Genomic DNA, 15,977 nt, shown 5'->3' with positions numbered 1-15,977 from the left:
TTATTTAATTAATTAAGTTATTATTTAATTAATATTAATATTTTTTAATTAATATTATTATTATTATTATTAGAATTATTATTTATGTATATATAGCTACTTTATTGGTTAAGTAATTAAGTAATTAATTAATATTAATATTAGTTAATTAATTAATTAAGTTAAATTAATTAATAGTTTTATTATTTATTTTTATTTTTATTATTATTATTTAATTAAATAATTAATTAAATAATTTTGCTAATTAAGTAATTCTTATACTATTATTACTATTATTATTATTATTATTATTATTATTGTTATTATTATTATTATTATTATTATTATTATTATTATTATTATTATTATTATAGTTGTAATAATAATAATAATAATAATAATAATAATAATAATAATAGTCTTTCAAAAAAAAATAATAATAATAGTCTTTCAAAAAAATAATAATAATAATAATAAGTATTCATGATCTGATCTGGTTTGATTTGATCTGGTCTGGTCTGATCTGAACTGAACAAATCTAATCTAAATAAATCTAATATGATCTGAACTGAACAAATCTAATCTAAACAAATCTAATCTGATCTGATATGATTTCAATAAAAATAAATAATAAGTTAAAAAAATTGGTTGGAGAGAGAATATGTTCCAAGTCCATGTACTAGACTTTTCTGTAATGTGTTTCACCCAATAATATCACGCTCCTTTCGCGGATTAATCATCATCACTCCAGTTAATTTCTGGTAATAATTTTTCTTTGAATCGTCAAAAAATTAGGGTTTTCTTCCTAACTTACTATTAAATCATTGAAATCTACACCTTTTAATTTTATTAGGATTTGGAAGAAGATGGATTGGCAAGGACAGAAAGTAGCGGAACAATGGATGCAAATTCTACTACTAGTATTCGCCGTAATTGCATTCGCAACAGGTTATACTTTAGAATCTTTCCAATTGATGATCTTAATCCATGCAGGTGGTGTCTGTTTCACCGCTTTACTCATTATCCCTAATTGGCCTTGCTTTAATACTCATCCTCTCAATTGGCTTGATCCTTCTGAAGCTGATAAACACCCTAAACCCCAAGTTTCTATCAATTCTGCATCTAATAAGAAGAATACTAGGCAAAAGTGAACAATTTTTAGAAAGAAAGGAACAACAATTTGTGCAATATGTTTTTTGGTGAAATTATCATCGTTTATGTTTTTACTGTTCGTTTTATATGTTTGTTTGTAGATTTGTTTTTTGGGAATGATTTGTAGATATGTTAATCTGTAGGTTATGTTGGATTTTGTAATTTTGTTTTTATGAGTTTATATGGAAGATTTATATGATGATGAATGATAATTTTGACTTCAGTAATTTTTTGTTCACTTGATCATTGATGGATTGATTGATTATTAGAAGGTTATGATGTATAATGATATAATACGACGTTCATAGTGCAAAAATAAGGCCATATAACATTAGTCATGTTGTGAAGGTTTTGAAAAACACAAAAACAAACCGATATTGCCAGCATGATAAAGGCGTGAAAAACCGCGTTTTTGTTGTTAGAAGGAATTTTGGTGTCACAATCACTAGAATGGACTCTTGCATAAGTCATTTTTCAAATGGAGCTTGGAGAATTAGGGGAAAATGTTTTTTGTCTTGATTGGTTTTCTAGGATTCTTCCGAATTCACATTTTCTTTTATCCTTGTATTGTTTCTGGTTGCTTAAGTGGTTTATGTTAGTTATTGTCTAGGTTAATGTTGCACCTAGAAAGGCCAAGTTGGTTGCTTAAATGGTACTTACAAATTGTAGGATGCAGAAATTGCAGATAAATAGTTAATACTTGATCTGCACCTAATATAAGGTGTTTCATAAATTGAGGTATTATATTTGCTTTTGAGAAGGATTATAAGATTTAAATACGGTTTAGTCATTTAGTGTAGCTATAAACAATCGTAAAATTTGCTTAAATTTAAATTTGAATTTTTTTAAGTTGCTAAAAAATTATATATAGCTAATTTTTAATTTTCAAATGAAATCGTAATTGTCAAACATAGCATAAGAACAAACACTAAGGCATACGAGAAGGATCAAATTATTTTCATATCTCAACGACAGTGAAGTTTTCGATTTTGAAAACTAATGAAATAATAAAATATTTTTCTGTTTCAGCGAGAATTTAATAGTAGATATATAGATTGCTACATTTAAGCTCGCATTAAAAATATAAAATATTGCAATCTAATGATACATTGGAGTAATATGTTGAGCAAATAGCAAAGAATGCATCGTTGGTAGGAACTAGCAAATGGTGCTTTAAGGAATTTTAACTTTCAAGGATCTACAATCTACACACTAGCAAGTTATTTTGGCAAGTGTAACAAAATAAGCAAGGCAGATAGTGCCGGGTAAGGATGCCGAACTTGTTTTCTTTAAACGTTTCAGCAGTATTAGAACGCAGTCAGTCTAAGCTTTCATCTATACAGAACGCAGTCCAACCAAGCTTTCATCTATACAGGCATTTTTCTTTTCTGACTGTGTTATGTACATGAACAAACAAACACAGGAGGAGTTCTTTATCTTTTGCTCCCCTACCTATTACATGCTATCTTTTAACGGTTTAACCAAATCATGTCGTAATCATCTAGCTTATCCAAAATTGCATCCCCAAAATCGTCAGTTGTCACTTATTTTCTTGTTCCATAGCGCGAATGATTGGGTTATCCTCCAAGTCGTCCTCATCATCTTCGTCCAACTCATCCAACTCATCTAATAGAGATTGATTCAATTTCTTGCGAGATTGTCTCCTGTGCCTCTTTAGCTCGAGTTTGGGCTCAGCTACTGTGACACCCATATCCCCCACCTTCTTCCTGTAAGTCAAGTGACCAAGATGAGAAACATAAACAAATTCTACAAACTATCCATCATTGAAAATTCGCATCTTCATCCTGCAAACCTGATTGTTTCTCAGAATTCCATAAAGATTTCATAATGGAAATTACCAACTTACGATGGTTGTATGTAACTTTGAGCCAAACTAATATATAAACATGGCGAGGAACATTTTTTAAGATTGAAATATAATGTCATACCTGACGTCATCCTCCTTCTTAGTGCCCATCATCCTTAGCTGGAATTCTTCCCTGATCTTAATTTCGTCCAGCAGTTGGAAGTAATAAGGATATCTCTCCCAGTCCCCTGTCACAACACACCCAGGTTCGCCAATGTGCAAGCAATTGTTAAATGCGCAACCGTTCGGATTTTCTTGGAGCATTTTCTGAATCTAAAATGTGCAGCTGAACAATTGTAAGAAACATAGCCGTAGCAGAGAGTGAAAATGAAACTTTGATAACTCCGTCAGATTCCAGCAATCTGAAATTACCTCGGGGAATGCCTGTGCTAAGTTGTGTTTTGTCACTTTCAGTAGGCTAGGCTGGTTAAAACCTGGGGTATCAGCTAGAAGTCCTCCTCCAGCCAAGGGCAGCAAAGACACGTTTCGAGTGGTGTGCTTCCCTCTTCCACTTCTAGTAGACACTTCTCCAACTCGCTGCTCCTCTAACCATTTGCTGCCAGATATCTAACAGATCACGAAAGAGGACAACTAAGCTAACACACCGCAGTCCAAGAAATCCTTTTCCAATGTAACATGAGACTAGACTGTGCAATGGGCCAGATACGGGCTGGGTTGGGCTCTAGTAAAATAAATCGGGTCCATACCCAATCCAGCTCGTTTATCTTATATCTTAAATTTTCTAAATTTAATATCACACAAATATTAGACACTGCAAGTTGCAACTAGTAAACTATATCAGACACTAAATTGATATTGATATTAGGACAAAATAGTTTTATTTAAAGTAGATATTAGGACTAAATTACCAAAACTACTAATTAGAAAATACTGAAAAGTTAGGCTAGACAAATTAGTGGTCTTCAACTCTTCATCAATTAAAGTAGTTTATTAATAAAGCATGTCCAGTTACCAGTATTAATGCAAAGGTAATTAGAATAAAAAACGCATGTCTAATCAGCTGCCTTAGCTTTCTTTTTCAACCTCAAGCAGCCACACAGCGTCCTTATCAATGGCACAGCTTCACCCAGGTTCTAAAACTGGAAAAAAATTTCCTAAATTTCATGGGTATCAATGGCAGCTTCACCCAGCTTCACCCTTACAATGGAAAGTCTGGACAGGAAATGTTTGGATCAGGGCCCATTTTACAACCCTTTTTAAACCCTTTTCTATTAATTTTTATAAGTTAAATTTTAAGCCCAACCCTTTTTCAACCCTCCCCCATATACAACCCTTAAAATAAAGGGCTGGATCAGGGGCCCCAATGAGGATCCAGCCCGTTGCACAGGCCTACATGAGACTATAGGGTCAAATGAACTAACCTCTTCTGCAACTGAGGGGGACTGACCAGCACTCCTCAAGGCATTGATCACACTGGATTTGCCAACACCACTAGGACCCACAATCACAGATGTCCTATCTCTCAAGTAAAATGCGAGGGAATCAAGTCCATGTTTTGACTCGACGCTACAAAATATGGGTGCGTATCCCCAATGACGAAGCCTTGTTTTCCACTCTACAAGGACCTGCAAATTCCATCATCAAAATGGACCAACTTTAGACACAAATATGGAGAAAGAACTTCAAGTTTCACGGACAAACAGCTTGTAAACAAGCTCTTAGATAGAAGTCTGGGAGAAAAAACCATGTAGCTTATAGATCCATGTAATCAAATCATAACTGCAACACACAGCCAACCGACCAAAAATCACCAAATATGAGTTCACAAGCCAGCATACAGAACAGTCGACCTTAATCGCTCTGAAAATGCAAAGAGATATCTACTATTCCCACCATTTCACACAGGACACCACAGAAAACAAGGCCACAGACAAGTATATACACAATCTAAATAAGTCAAATATGGAGAATAATGAGTTGACCAAGTGGTTAAAGGCATTCCCTTTCACCCATGTGATGGGCTTTGATTCTCTCTACCAGGAGGATTAATTTCCCCTTCTTTCCCTATTCTCTAGACTTACACCGAAGTCAAAAAAGTGAAATCCCAAACTTGATTCATCTTTGATAGTATAAATCAGTTTTCAATATTATTAGAGCTGTAGATTGCACCTTTCTACATAATTTGTAAGTGGCATTGAAAGCAACTCAATTCCTAACCTCAGATCATGTATTTTTTTAGCGATCAATCCGATCAGAATGCCAAAAATATGCAATCCTTTCAACATGCTTCTACATACGTTATCCTATTAACTCCTCGGTTTTAAAATGCTCACCTAGCGCCTTAGGCTAGGCGATGGGTTGGGCTCCTTGATGGGGCTAGGTTGAGGAATCAATTCCTGAAAGCAAGCACCTCAGAGTGCCTTTTAGGGCTTAAAAGCAAACGCTGTAGACCGCTTTAGAGTGCTTTTGGTCTTAGCTTGAGAAGATTATTTGGTGTGAACAACCATCACATATGTTTTCACTTCTTTAATTCTCTACTCTCTTTTTTATCTCCCTTCTTTTTCTGCACTTTAATGAGTATATTTTTACTGGATATTGAGGCACCTCATACCCAAAATAGAGCGCCTTCGACGGTGTCTAAAGGCTACCCCCTAAAGACCCTTAGCGCCTTAGAGTGCCCTGTGTCTTTTAAAACTAAACTCACTTTGATACCCACTTCACTCGATTCGCGAAAAAATACACACCTTTGCACTTAAAAGTGCCAACTAAAACACAATTTGACTCAAAATACTTGGAATGAACCTATAAACTGAATTGCAACAATACTACTATCAGAATAATTCCTCCAAAGCATATATAGAAGTACATGCTAACAGTTCTGACCAAACGTAGAATACTTTGAATGCTCTTAAAAACAAAGTAAACAAATAACATGATTATTGAGCCTATTGTAGTTTCTACCATAATTCACAACACTAGGAAAAGCTTAAATGAATCACAAAACTAGAAGTTTCCAGTCAACTCTAAATTAGTAGTATAGAGGGTGGTTTTAGTTTTGTTTGGTAGGGGAGGCATTTCTTAAAGAAAATAGCTTCCATGAAATACATTTTCCCTAGATAATTAACCCATTGAGAATATGTTCCTTTGTTTGTTTTAGGGCATTGTCTTCTAAGTTCCAACTAAATAGTCCCCACTCCCCAGAACTGAAACAAGCAAAACAGAGAAACGAAAGATCATTTATAATCATATCCATGAAGTAGAAGAAACTTGAAGCAAAGTGTGAAGAGAAAAGATAAAGTTTAAGTTTGAGATCAGGGTTGCTAAGGATAATAGAATGTTCCTTCAAATTGATGGGAATAATTCTCTGTGCCTCAAAATGGGCTTTTCTACTCAAGTATTTCCATTTTGTTCCTCTGGTTGTATCTAAACACAGGAATTGGCGTAAAGTATTTTCTAAGAAAACACTATCCGGTTTCCACCCACTATGACAAAGGCGATTCATGATTAATCCAATAGCAATTAGAAATTCTTTAGCACAAAAACTGCATTCTATTCAACTTCCTCCATTGCACGGTTGCACCTACATGTATTATCCAACTTATAAGTCGCTCAAATCCTTAGATCCTGAATGACCCAAAGAGTAATGCACATCATCTCCAAGTATCGTCAAGGCAAAAATTTTGTTTAAGAACTCAATATAATCAGTACAGTGCAGATTCCAATGAAGTCACTCAAAATCTACAACTAGCCTTGCACACACACTCATTGACATGGAATAAACCTCTTCAAAAATTATTTTTCGTGGCCACATCTTGACTTCCATCACTAAAAATCAAACTTGCATTCAATGGAACGTGCTCCTAAGGATATCCAACTCATTTTGTTGTACCTTATTCCAACATTATATCATGCCGGCCTCACAGCAACATTTGCACATTATTTCTAAACTTAAACAAATTCAAATAAGAAAACTTTGCTCCCAAAGAAATCAAACTCACTTTGTACCAAATTCCAACATCATTTCACAGCAGAAATATGCACACTATTCCAAACCATTACAAACTCAAACAACAAAATGCAGCTCCCAAAAGACATTTCGGCACACAATCAAATGACACTATTCCAAACTATCATCAAACTCGAACTAACCCAAAATGTACTGCACTATCGCGTAACTCAGTTGAATTTCTCATTTCTCACTTAAAAGCAGTTCAATCTACAATCAATTTATATTAACATATTATGTAATAAAAATCACATAAATTAACAAAGACTCATTAACAAGCAAACAATTCGATCAATACAACACAGAAAAATTCCTAACCTCATCACTAACGAGCTCACATTTATTCAGCGCAAGAGTGACAGGAAATCCAGTAGACTCCGCCTCAACCAAAAACCTAGTCAACAAAAACGGCTCGACCTTAGGCTGATCCATAGAAAACACAACCATAAAATGATCAGCATTAGCAATCGGAGGTTCAAGAATCTCAGATTTTCGCGGATACACATCCTCTATCATACCCCTGCGATCCACCCAATCAATTGACCCAACTAAAACCTTATCTCCTACTAAAACCCTTCGCTTAATCTTCTTCAACACTGCTCTCACTACACAGAGTAATTCAACTCCAATACCGCTTTCAGAACCTTCTGGAATCTTCAAACCTTCATTTTTTAAAGCAATAGAATGTTCTGGAGGTACAATAACATTTACGCGCATGAAATTCGCCTGTGCTGAAGCTACCATGCCAATTGCTTGATTAGGCGAGAGAAATCCAGGTTTCAAGAGCGTAGAGGATGAGTGGGTGTGCTTATCACGTGTGTACTCCCGCTCGCGTGCGGCTCTGAGTGCTTGCGATTGGTCGTGTTTTTCTTTGTCTTGAAACTTTCTAGAGAAAATTGTGGCGGTGAGGTGAGAGAAATTGCGGTGGAGAAGAAGATAAGTGGTCGGAGAAGGAATGAAACGCAGCGTTGCGTGGTGGCGAAGCAGAGAGAATGATATTGCAGCCATTTTTGTGTGTTTCAATGGTGGAAATTCTGAGTCTAAAAATCTACTCCATGTTATTCTGGGTTTGTTCTTCCATAGTCATGGAAAGTAAAGAAGTATCCAGATGTTTCTATTGTGAGTATTGTCCCTCTTTAGCTTGGAAAATGGAAGGGTAATGAATTTTGGGCTTTAATTTTGAACAAGGTTGAAGCCCAAAGATCCTAGTCCAACATATTGTAGAGATTCTTGTACGAGATGGGTTGACGATGCAGTTGTATGATACGGTTTTATCGAGAGACGAGTTTTATATATGAATTAAATATCTCATTTATCATATATTATGAGAATATAAGTTTTTTATTTGATGTCGTTTTTCCGAGAGACGGTCTCTCACAATAATAGCTTTTTACGATGAGCCATTTTCATACAATGATTTCACATTTTGCAAATCAATGTATCAATGTACATAATAAAATTGGACTCCTTATGTGAAACTTTCTTGTATGACACTGAATTCATGTACTTTGATACAATTTTTAGTCAGAAAATTTCACCCAAAAAATAATATTAGAGGTACTATTTATTTTTCCGATGTCTTTTAAAATGGTGCCCCTTATTACATTAAAAAATAAAGAACTTCCACTTTAAGAAAAATATTTCAAGATAAAATATATAGTAATATTATATTACTTCAAAATAAAATAGTTTACAAACAAACTATTTAAAAAGTTGCTCAGAATCGAAAATAAATAGCACCATTTAATATTTGAGACTCTTCATTTTAAAAGTAAGCAGACTACAAAAATTGTAATAAGTGTGAAATTTTTTTTGTATAACTAATCTTAAAGATCCAAGTTTTTTACATTGGACTTCTTCGATTTTTTGGACCTATAATGAAGATCTTTAAGTTTAGAAGAAGACATGTGGAAGGCTAAAGGTTCTTTGGTTGTTGAAAATTGTGAGATAAAGTTTCTTGATGGTTTGTGCCATAGCAGGAGCGAAACTTAGATAGCGCAAGTGGGGCAATGGTTAGCGTAGTTGGATCACAAGGTCAAACCTTGTCTTCTATTTTCTCGAATGGTGATGGAAAACATATTCCATAAAGCTTATATATTAGTAAAACTATTACATGTATATTTATCGTGTTAAAGTAATCACTTACAGTTTTTAAGTAATAAATTTGTGTAGCCTTAGAGTATTCATTAATAATCTTAAAGTGATCATTTATAATCTTAAAGTAATTGATAAAAAAAATAAATTATATATGGATTCATCACATGGTATGAAAGGTCTCATACAAAACTTTCTATAATAGTTACTACTTATGGGCCCATAACTAGTGTTTTCTAATTTCGCTCCAAACCTCTCAAATCTTGAAACCAAGCATGTATTTATTATAATCTTTAAAAATAAAAGCATAGAAGAAGTATATAAGGTTCACCCATAATTTAATTTTAAAACGTAAAGCAAAAGTAAACCAAAATATTCCTGCTCAAATGCAATAGATGCAAGTTTATTTAATAAACTAAATAAACAAAATAAATTCCAAAAGGATAGAGTGATCCTAAAATTTAGGAAGATACATGTATCCTCTTTAAATAACAATTTAATGTGTATTGAAAATAAATCAAATAATTTCAAAAAGAATAATTAAATTTTTTTCTTATTCCTATGCCCTGAGTATGACAATACGGCAATACGTTATACGCCATATATGCATATTTAGTATTTAAGTAAAACTTTAACCCTCATATGCATTTACGGCAATATGGTCGTATTTTGAAGAATTCCAAAGGCCGTATTTAAGAGGTATTTTCTACTTCAAGCGTTGACAATATGATTAGAAGAAAATTTAGTCTTTTTAGTTACAACATACTTATATTAAGATAGTTAATGATGTCAAACATGTAATTTGGATAATATCATAGTAATATTATAGAGTATATACTTCTATAATATATCCTTGAATACCTTTTATAAAATTAAGTTTTTAATTGATTTGATTTTTAACATGGTATCAGAAACTCTGAATATGAGTTTAAATTTCAGCTACCCCTCCGATTTAATTTCAACTGGAATTATTAGAGCTAACCGCTAAGTTATAAAGATTATTTTTGGTTCATACACACTTTTAGCCTAAAAGATTTTCCCATGAGGGGGCGTGATAGCATATATGACATATAGTGCTGAATTGAGGGTTGATTTCGATCTTTAATGGGTGTTTGGCAAAAGTAAAATTACAATTTTACAAACGGTGTACATCTTAAATGACAATATTGTTGAATGAGGTATTAGGCCTTTTAAACTCTGAACTTTAGACAAAAGTTTACCTTGTAAAAACGATCCTGATAACATATTACAAAGTTTTTATTTTAACTATTAACTTAAAGTTTTGATTGAATAGATTAGATTGGTATCTCAACGAATTAATTCTTAATCACATAGGTTAATGATCGTATAATAATGGTGTACGGGCTTGGACGTTTCTAGCAAGTTGCAAGGACGGTCATTTGATCCAAGTTGATGATTATCATTAGCCGAGTCCAAGAAAAGGGATTATCATCTAATACAATTTAGTGGCTATTAAGACTCACCGAAAGCCAATTAATCATAAACTATAAAAGTTTCAAATTTCAATACAAGGGAGCTACAATAGGATAAGATTTTAGATGCTAGTAGTATATAACAACATATATAATGATAAGAATGAGTAATAGTCAATATAAGCAAAGTAAATTGGGTGGATATGTGTTAATAGCTTAATATAGATATATGTTTGGCAAAATTATTTAATGTAGGTAGTTGTTACATGTGTGACGGTATGAGTAAATATTAATTATATGATAGTTATAAGTAGATTTGTTAAAACAGTTGTTTGAATGGGTTGCGGGTTGAATAATTGCTGATGGGGTTAATTTTAAGTTGGATTATTTTTGGGTTGGATTTTTCATGTTTGAGTAGGATTTTGCAATGGTCGTGGTTTTATTTTTTTAGATTGTTATTTGATGTTAAATCTTATTTATTTATTTGTTGTTAATTTGATGTTGATGTGACCTTTTATGAATGAATTAATTTAGTTTTTTTGTAAAAAAATCTTACGAATAGTGACTTCGTGCAAACAGGTAACAACGTAACACACAATATAATACACCTCCATCAATTTGATTAACCTACAATTTTATGATTAATTAAACTACCACCCTTAATAAATCCAATTGAAAACAAACATAATTAATAACCTACAAGCTACAAAATATAATTAAAGTCAATTTTAAAGCATATATGAGATTGAGAACTCTTGGTGATTCTAGCAACTAGCCATCTGATTGGTACTTTTCATCTCATATTGCATGATTCTAACTATTTGGGGTTTTATTTGATTGCACGTATTTCTTTTGCCCTTTTTCTTGAGTGGACACATGTGTAATATATGTTCGTTAGGCCCTACCTTTTGCCTCGAACTCTAATATTATGCGGGACGCTGGATTAATGACTATAACTATATCATATGAGATTGATCACAAGAATAATTAAATAAAACTTCTATGTAACAGAATTGTTTGCACCCTAATATTTTTATTTTCAATATTTTACACCCTAATATTGATAGTCTTGATAGGATATAAAATATATCTTAGCTTGAAGCCTCAACTAAAAGCTCTAACTAAAGTTGATACTCATGGGCGGATGCATGAGATTCGAATGAAATTAAAAGTTTGAATGTAATTAGTATATTTCTTCCTTATAAGTTAATGACGTTATATATCCCACTCAAAATGAGAGGTGGATGCATGAGATTTGAACTCATAATCTTTATTTCACGTTGACTTTTGATATAAATTAAAAAAACGATCACTTTAACCAAAAATTTAAGCTGATGGATGTGAAACGCCATAATATGTAGCATCGAGCTCATCTATTCCACTTTGGAACCTCAACAAATCTAAATCTGATCTAAACCAACAACCGTTGATTTCAATATCACCATTGTCCATCGTCCACCCTCCAACCATGAAAAAGAACTTTAAAGGAAGCATCTAAGATTGTTCAATCACTCATCATAAATCATAATCTGTTGAATTGAATAGTATACATATGTATCCATTATTATTCTTTTTATATATTGAATGACTTTGATCTGTCATACGTGGATGGAATTAGGAGTATACATTAATTTGTCACCAAGTTGACAAGGGGATAACTAGAAAATGTTAGATTTACATTGAAAGCAAGTTCCACTATGAGAAAGAAAGCTAAAAGGATCAATTTTTTTATATATAGTTTAAAAAAAATAAATATTCCACATGGTACATTTAATTATAGCGAAAATCGAGTAATAACACTTCTTTTCAAAATGTTATTTATTCACATTATAGCAAAAAAAAATTATTTCGTAATGGAAAAAATATAGTTTACCCATCAGACAAACTGCACATCTAAAGAAATATTGAATATATAAAGATAATATGTATTTAATATTCACCAACTACTTATTAAAATCTTATTTGATAATTTGTCAACTAATTATTAACTAACATCTTAAACTACCTGGTGAATAGATGTAGCTAAGCTCTTTAATTCCCTTCAAAGTTAGGATATTCAAGAGAATGTTGAGTGTGGTGTGATTGCACCAAATTAAATATCACTTCAATTCATTGTCCAAAGATCATCTTTCATCAATTAATTAACTTACCACAAAACATAATCACCACAAAAAGTAACATAAAAAAGGTCAAAGAAATACACACCATACAACTTCAACAAATTTATCATTAATACTTCTTAATATGCAAATAAATATTAAAAAAATAGTAGTTGAATCATGAGGACCATAAAGCATTTCATATTTAGAAATTAGACCATAAACTTCTAAAGACCCTCTTATAATTAAGACCCCTAAATAGTAGGAAGTAGGAGTACAATTTAGCAATGAAACTGAGACGATGGAGATCACACAAGAAAATCAAACTTCCCAAATTTTAGGTCACTACGATAAATCGTACACGTCAAGTGACAGGAAGTATTCTACATTTGTGATTTGTGATCCCACATCATGTACCCTCCATTTTCAAGAATATTATAATTATTAATTAACAACTCGTCTTGTATGTAACCGTCTTAATATCAGACGAATGTATATAATTAATCTATTTTTAAAATTAATCATTTTAAAGTTATATATAAGTAATCACTTTAATAAATTAAATGTACATGTATCAGCTCAATAGAGATAATTTCAATATAAGATTGACTCATATAAGGATTTGTGTATAACTAAGGATAGAAGCATATAATAAGATATTTGCATATAAAATTTTAAGTTAGTCTATTGGTTGAGAGTTTTCTTTTCATCCTAGTAATTATGGACGGTTCTTAGGGCATCCGAGATAGCCGACTGCCTAAGGCCCAACAAATAAAGAGCCTCAAAAATTAAATGGTGCTATTCATGCCCGTCTTTTAGCAACACTTTTTAAGTGATTTGTTTATAACATTTTTTATATTTGAAGTAATATAATGCTGCAATATATTTTGGCTTGAATTATTTTTTTAAAGTAAAATTTTTTTTATCTTTTAATGTAATAAATAATTCATTTTAAAAGACATTACAAATAATAGGATCTTTAAAATCTTTACTCCGCCCCCACTAATAATAAAAATTTGATTTCACCAATAACAGAAAAATCTATTTCTTCTCTCTATTTACATGTAGAAATTATCTGACCCCTAATTATAATAAAAAACATTCTTCTAATACCTCTCAAAATCAATGTAACTTGATATATGACATGATAATTGTATTTTAACGTGATGTGCTAATTGGAATCGTATTCCAAAAATAATGTTAGAATTTGTCCGTTTATTGAGTTGAACTTTTTTTCGTAATATTAAAATATGTTGAAAATTAACAATATGTTCGATTGTGTAACTTATATTCTACACTAAAAAGTAAGACTATATACAATAAATGAATATTTAAAAAAATTCAAAATGACTTTTTATGATGATCAAACTAGAAATTACAGAGAAAAAGTGAAATTGATAAAAACAATAAAAAAGATTTTTGTTAAGCTACAGAAATTTACTTCTTAAAATTATTATTTTTCATTTATCTAATTAACTTATTTTTAATTCATTAGAGCTACCATTTTACAAAATAAAATTTTTATTTACTAAATAAAACTTCTTAAGTTGAATTAAGCAAGGACCTAAGTTCAATTAAGCCAAAAAAAAAAAAAAAAACACTTTAGCAAAAATATTATTTATGCTCAGTAAAATTTAAAACATAAACAAACAATTGAGAAATTGTGTTTGGGCTTTCGGGAAAATTAAAATAAGAATAAATATGTTAATAAATTAATCTTGATACACTCCTATTAATTAATATTAATATAATATAACCTATAAACTACATACATTTATAATCAGGAAAAGCTAAATAAACCAATATATCAGTTTTAATGATTTTTTTAATATTGAAAAGTAAATTATTTAATTTATGTGATTTTTATTGGTTTGACTTGAGTTAAATTTTAATAATTAAAAATATTAAAGTTTGATATACAGAGTACTGTGGACTTATGGTAAACTTTAGTAATTCATATAATGTGTTGTATAAAGGCTAAATAAACCAATACAGAGTGTTGTGGTACCAAATGAGTCGCATTTTGTAAAAAGTTACTAAATTACCTTTTATGTTTTATACAAATTTCGCATGTCTATCTTATTTAGCATTATTTTTTATTTTGGATTTTTATATTTATTTTACATCATTTATATTTTTGAAGCTCCACTTTTTAAAGATTGATTAATATATTTTGAATTTCTTTTAATTTTCATATATACAATTTATATTATGTTTTATTTATTTCCAAGTATTCACCTTTTCTTAAAAAAAGAACTAACTATTTTACATTATTTCTTTATTTGAAATTAAACCTTAATGCCCTTTTTTAATCTTATCAACACATTAAAACTCACTTTTAATATCATTCACTATATATTAAAAATCCGTTCAAATGTATATCCATATAATTCAACCACTTTCTTAATTAACATCACATCATAATCATAATCATCATATCATAATCATATTATCATATCATCATAATCATCGTATCATAAATATCATCATATCATGACATCTATTAAAAAAGTTTTGAAAAGCCAAGTGTTGAATTTCTAAAGCACTTACCATGTGTAATTTTTCTATTGGGTATTTAAATTAACTTAATTAAACAGCTTATTAGTCTACATCAATCAAAGATTTGACAATCAATTAATATTTAACGAATTAATTTTATTGATTTAGTTATAGAAATTATCTCAACTAGTCAAATACTCTAATCTATAAATTGACTAAGAGAATAGAAACAATAAATTAAAATCATTTAGGTGATAGTAACAAATTTAAAATTATGAATTAGAGAATAAAATATTAATCATATATATTTTAGTGAATTACTGATAGAGAAATTTGAAAACAAAAAAAAGTGAGAAAGATATAGATGACATTAGATAATTAATTAAGATTTAGACTGATTTAGTTATAGAGATTATTTCAACTAATCATCATACAATTTACTCCCTCGGTTTCTTTTTGTTTATCCACTTTAAGTTTTTCTACTTTATGAGTGAGAAATTTAAATTTGATTTTTAAAGTATATATTAAAAAAATATATATTCATGTGAAATCTTGTTAGATTCGTCTTGATGCAAAGAATTTTAATATATGATTTTTACAATTTTTTATCATGCATAGTATGATATATCGAGGCTTAAAGTTTGTGTTGAAATACGTGAAAAAGTAAAGTGAAAAAAAGACTGAAAAATCACACGTATAATTCTTTTGGAGTCACGCTAGATGAAAGAATTTTATTGGTTGATATTGACTTAAGTGGTGAGTAAAATTAATCAACCTGTTATTTATTTTACTCATTTACAAACTAATTAAATTTATTACACATATAAACATCCTATTTTAACGTTTATTATTTAGTACTTCATCTTTAGTACTCCTATATAATATAG

General features: G+C 30.7%; 2 protein-coding genes across 3 annotated transcripts; one reads left to right on the top strand and one right to left on the bottom strand.

Annotated features, from left to right (window-relative positions):
• The first annotated feature begins 616 nt into the window (after positions 1–616).
• LOC130809227 (signal peptidase complex subunit 1-like) lies at positions 617–2,123 on the top strand. Its single transcript, XM_057674914.1, has 2 exons — positions 617–740; positions 833–2,123. Exon 2 carries the CDS (start codon positions 846–848, stop codon positions 1,128–1,130), a length of 285 nt encoding a protein of 94 aa, XP_057530897.1. The 5' UTR covers positions 617–740; positions 833–845; the 3' UTR covers positions 1,131–2,123.
• Positions 2,124–2,279: 156 nt separating this feature from the next.
• Positions 2,280–8,080, bottom strand: LOC130809226 (small ribosomal subunit biogenesis GTPase RsgA 1, mitochondrial). 2 transcript variants are annotated; one of them, XM_057674912.1, is made up of 5 exons: positions 7,284–8,078; positions 4,381–4,584; positions 3,371–3,565; positions 3,081–3,271; positions 2,280–2,858 (listed from the first exon to the last, which is right to left on the bottom strand). In XM_057674912.1, the coding sequence occupies exons 1-5, from the start codon at positions 7,971–7,973 to the stop codon at positions 2,672–2,674; spliced, it is 1,467 nt and encodes a 488-aa protein (XP_057530895.1). In that variant the 5' UTR covers positions 7,974–8,078; the 3' UTR covers positions 2,280–2,671. The 2 variants fall into 2 exon arrangements, with proteins under 2 accessions (XP_057530895.1, XP_057530896.1); XM_057674913.1 differs by lacking the exon at positions 4,381–4,584 and having other exon boundaries at positions 7,284–8,080.
• Positions 8,081–15,977: the final 7,897 nt, after the last annotated feature.

This window comes from Amaranthus tricolor, chromosome 3 (genome assembly GCF_026212465.1).
Source record: "Amaranthus tricolor cultivar Red isolate AtriRed21 chromosome 3, ASM2621246v1, whole genome shotgun sequence".
In the NCBI taxonomy this organism is placed as follows: Eukaryota; Viridiplantae; Streptophyta; class Magnoliopsida; order Caryophyllales; family Amaranthaceae; genus Amaranthus; species Amaranthus tricolor.
This window is presented reverse-complemented; position numbering and strand designations above follow the sequence as displayed.

What these genes read in the sequence shown, in the direction of transcription:
- LOC130809227 (XM_057674914.1), top strand. Translation starts at nt 846, where the DNA reads ATGGATTGGCAAGGACAGAAAGTAGCGGAACAATGGATGCAAATTCTA.
- LOC130809226 (XM_057674912.1), bottom strand. Translation starts at nt 7,973, where the DNA reads ATGGCTGCAATATCATTCTCTCTGCTTCGCCACCACGCAACGCTGCGT. An exon ending in GTGAGCTCGTTAGTGATGAG is followed by an intron (nt 4,585 to 7,283) that starts GTTAGGAATTTT and finishes TGGAATTTGCAG; the next exon opens with GTCCTTGTAGAGTGGAAAAC. An exon ending in AAGAAGGAGGATGACGTCAG is followed by an intron (nt 2,859 to 3,080) that starts GTATGACATTAT and finishes CTTGACTTACAG; the next exon opens with GAAGAAGGTGGGGGATATGG.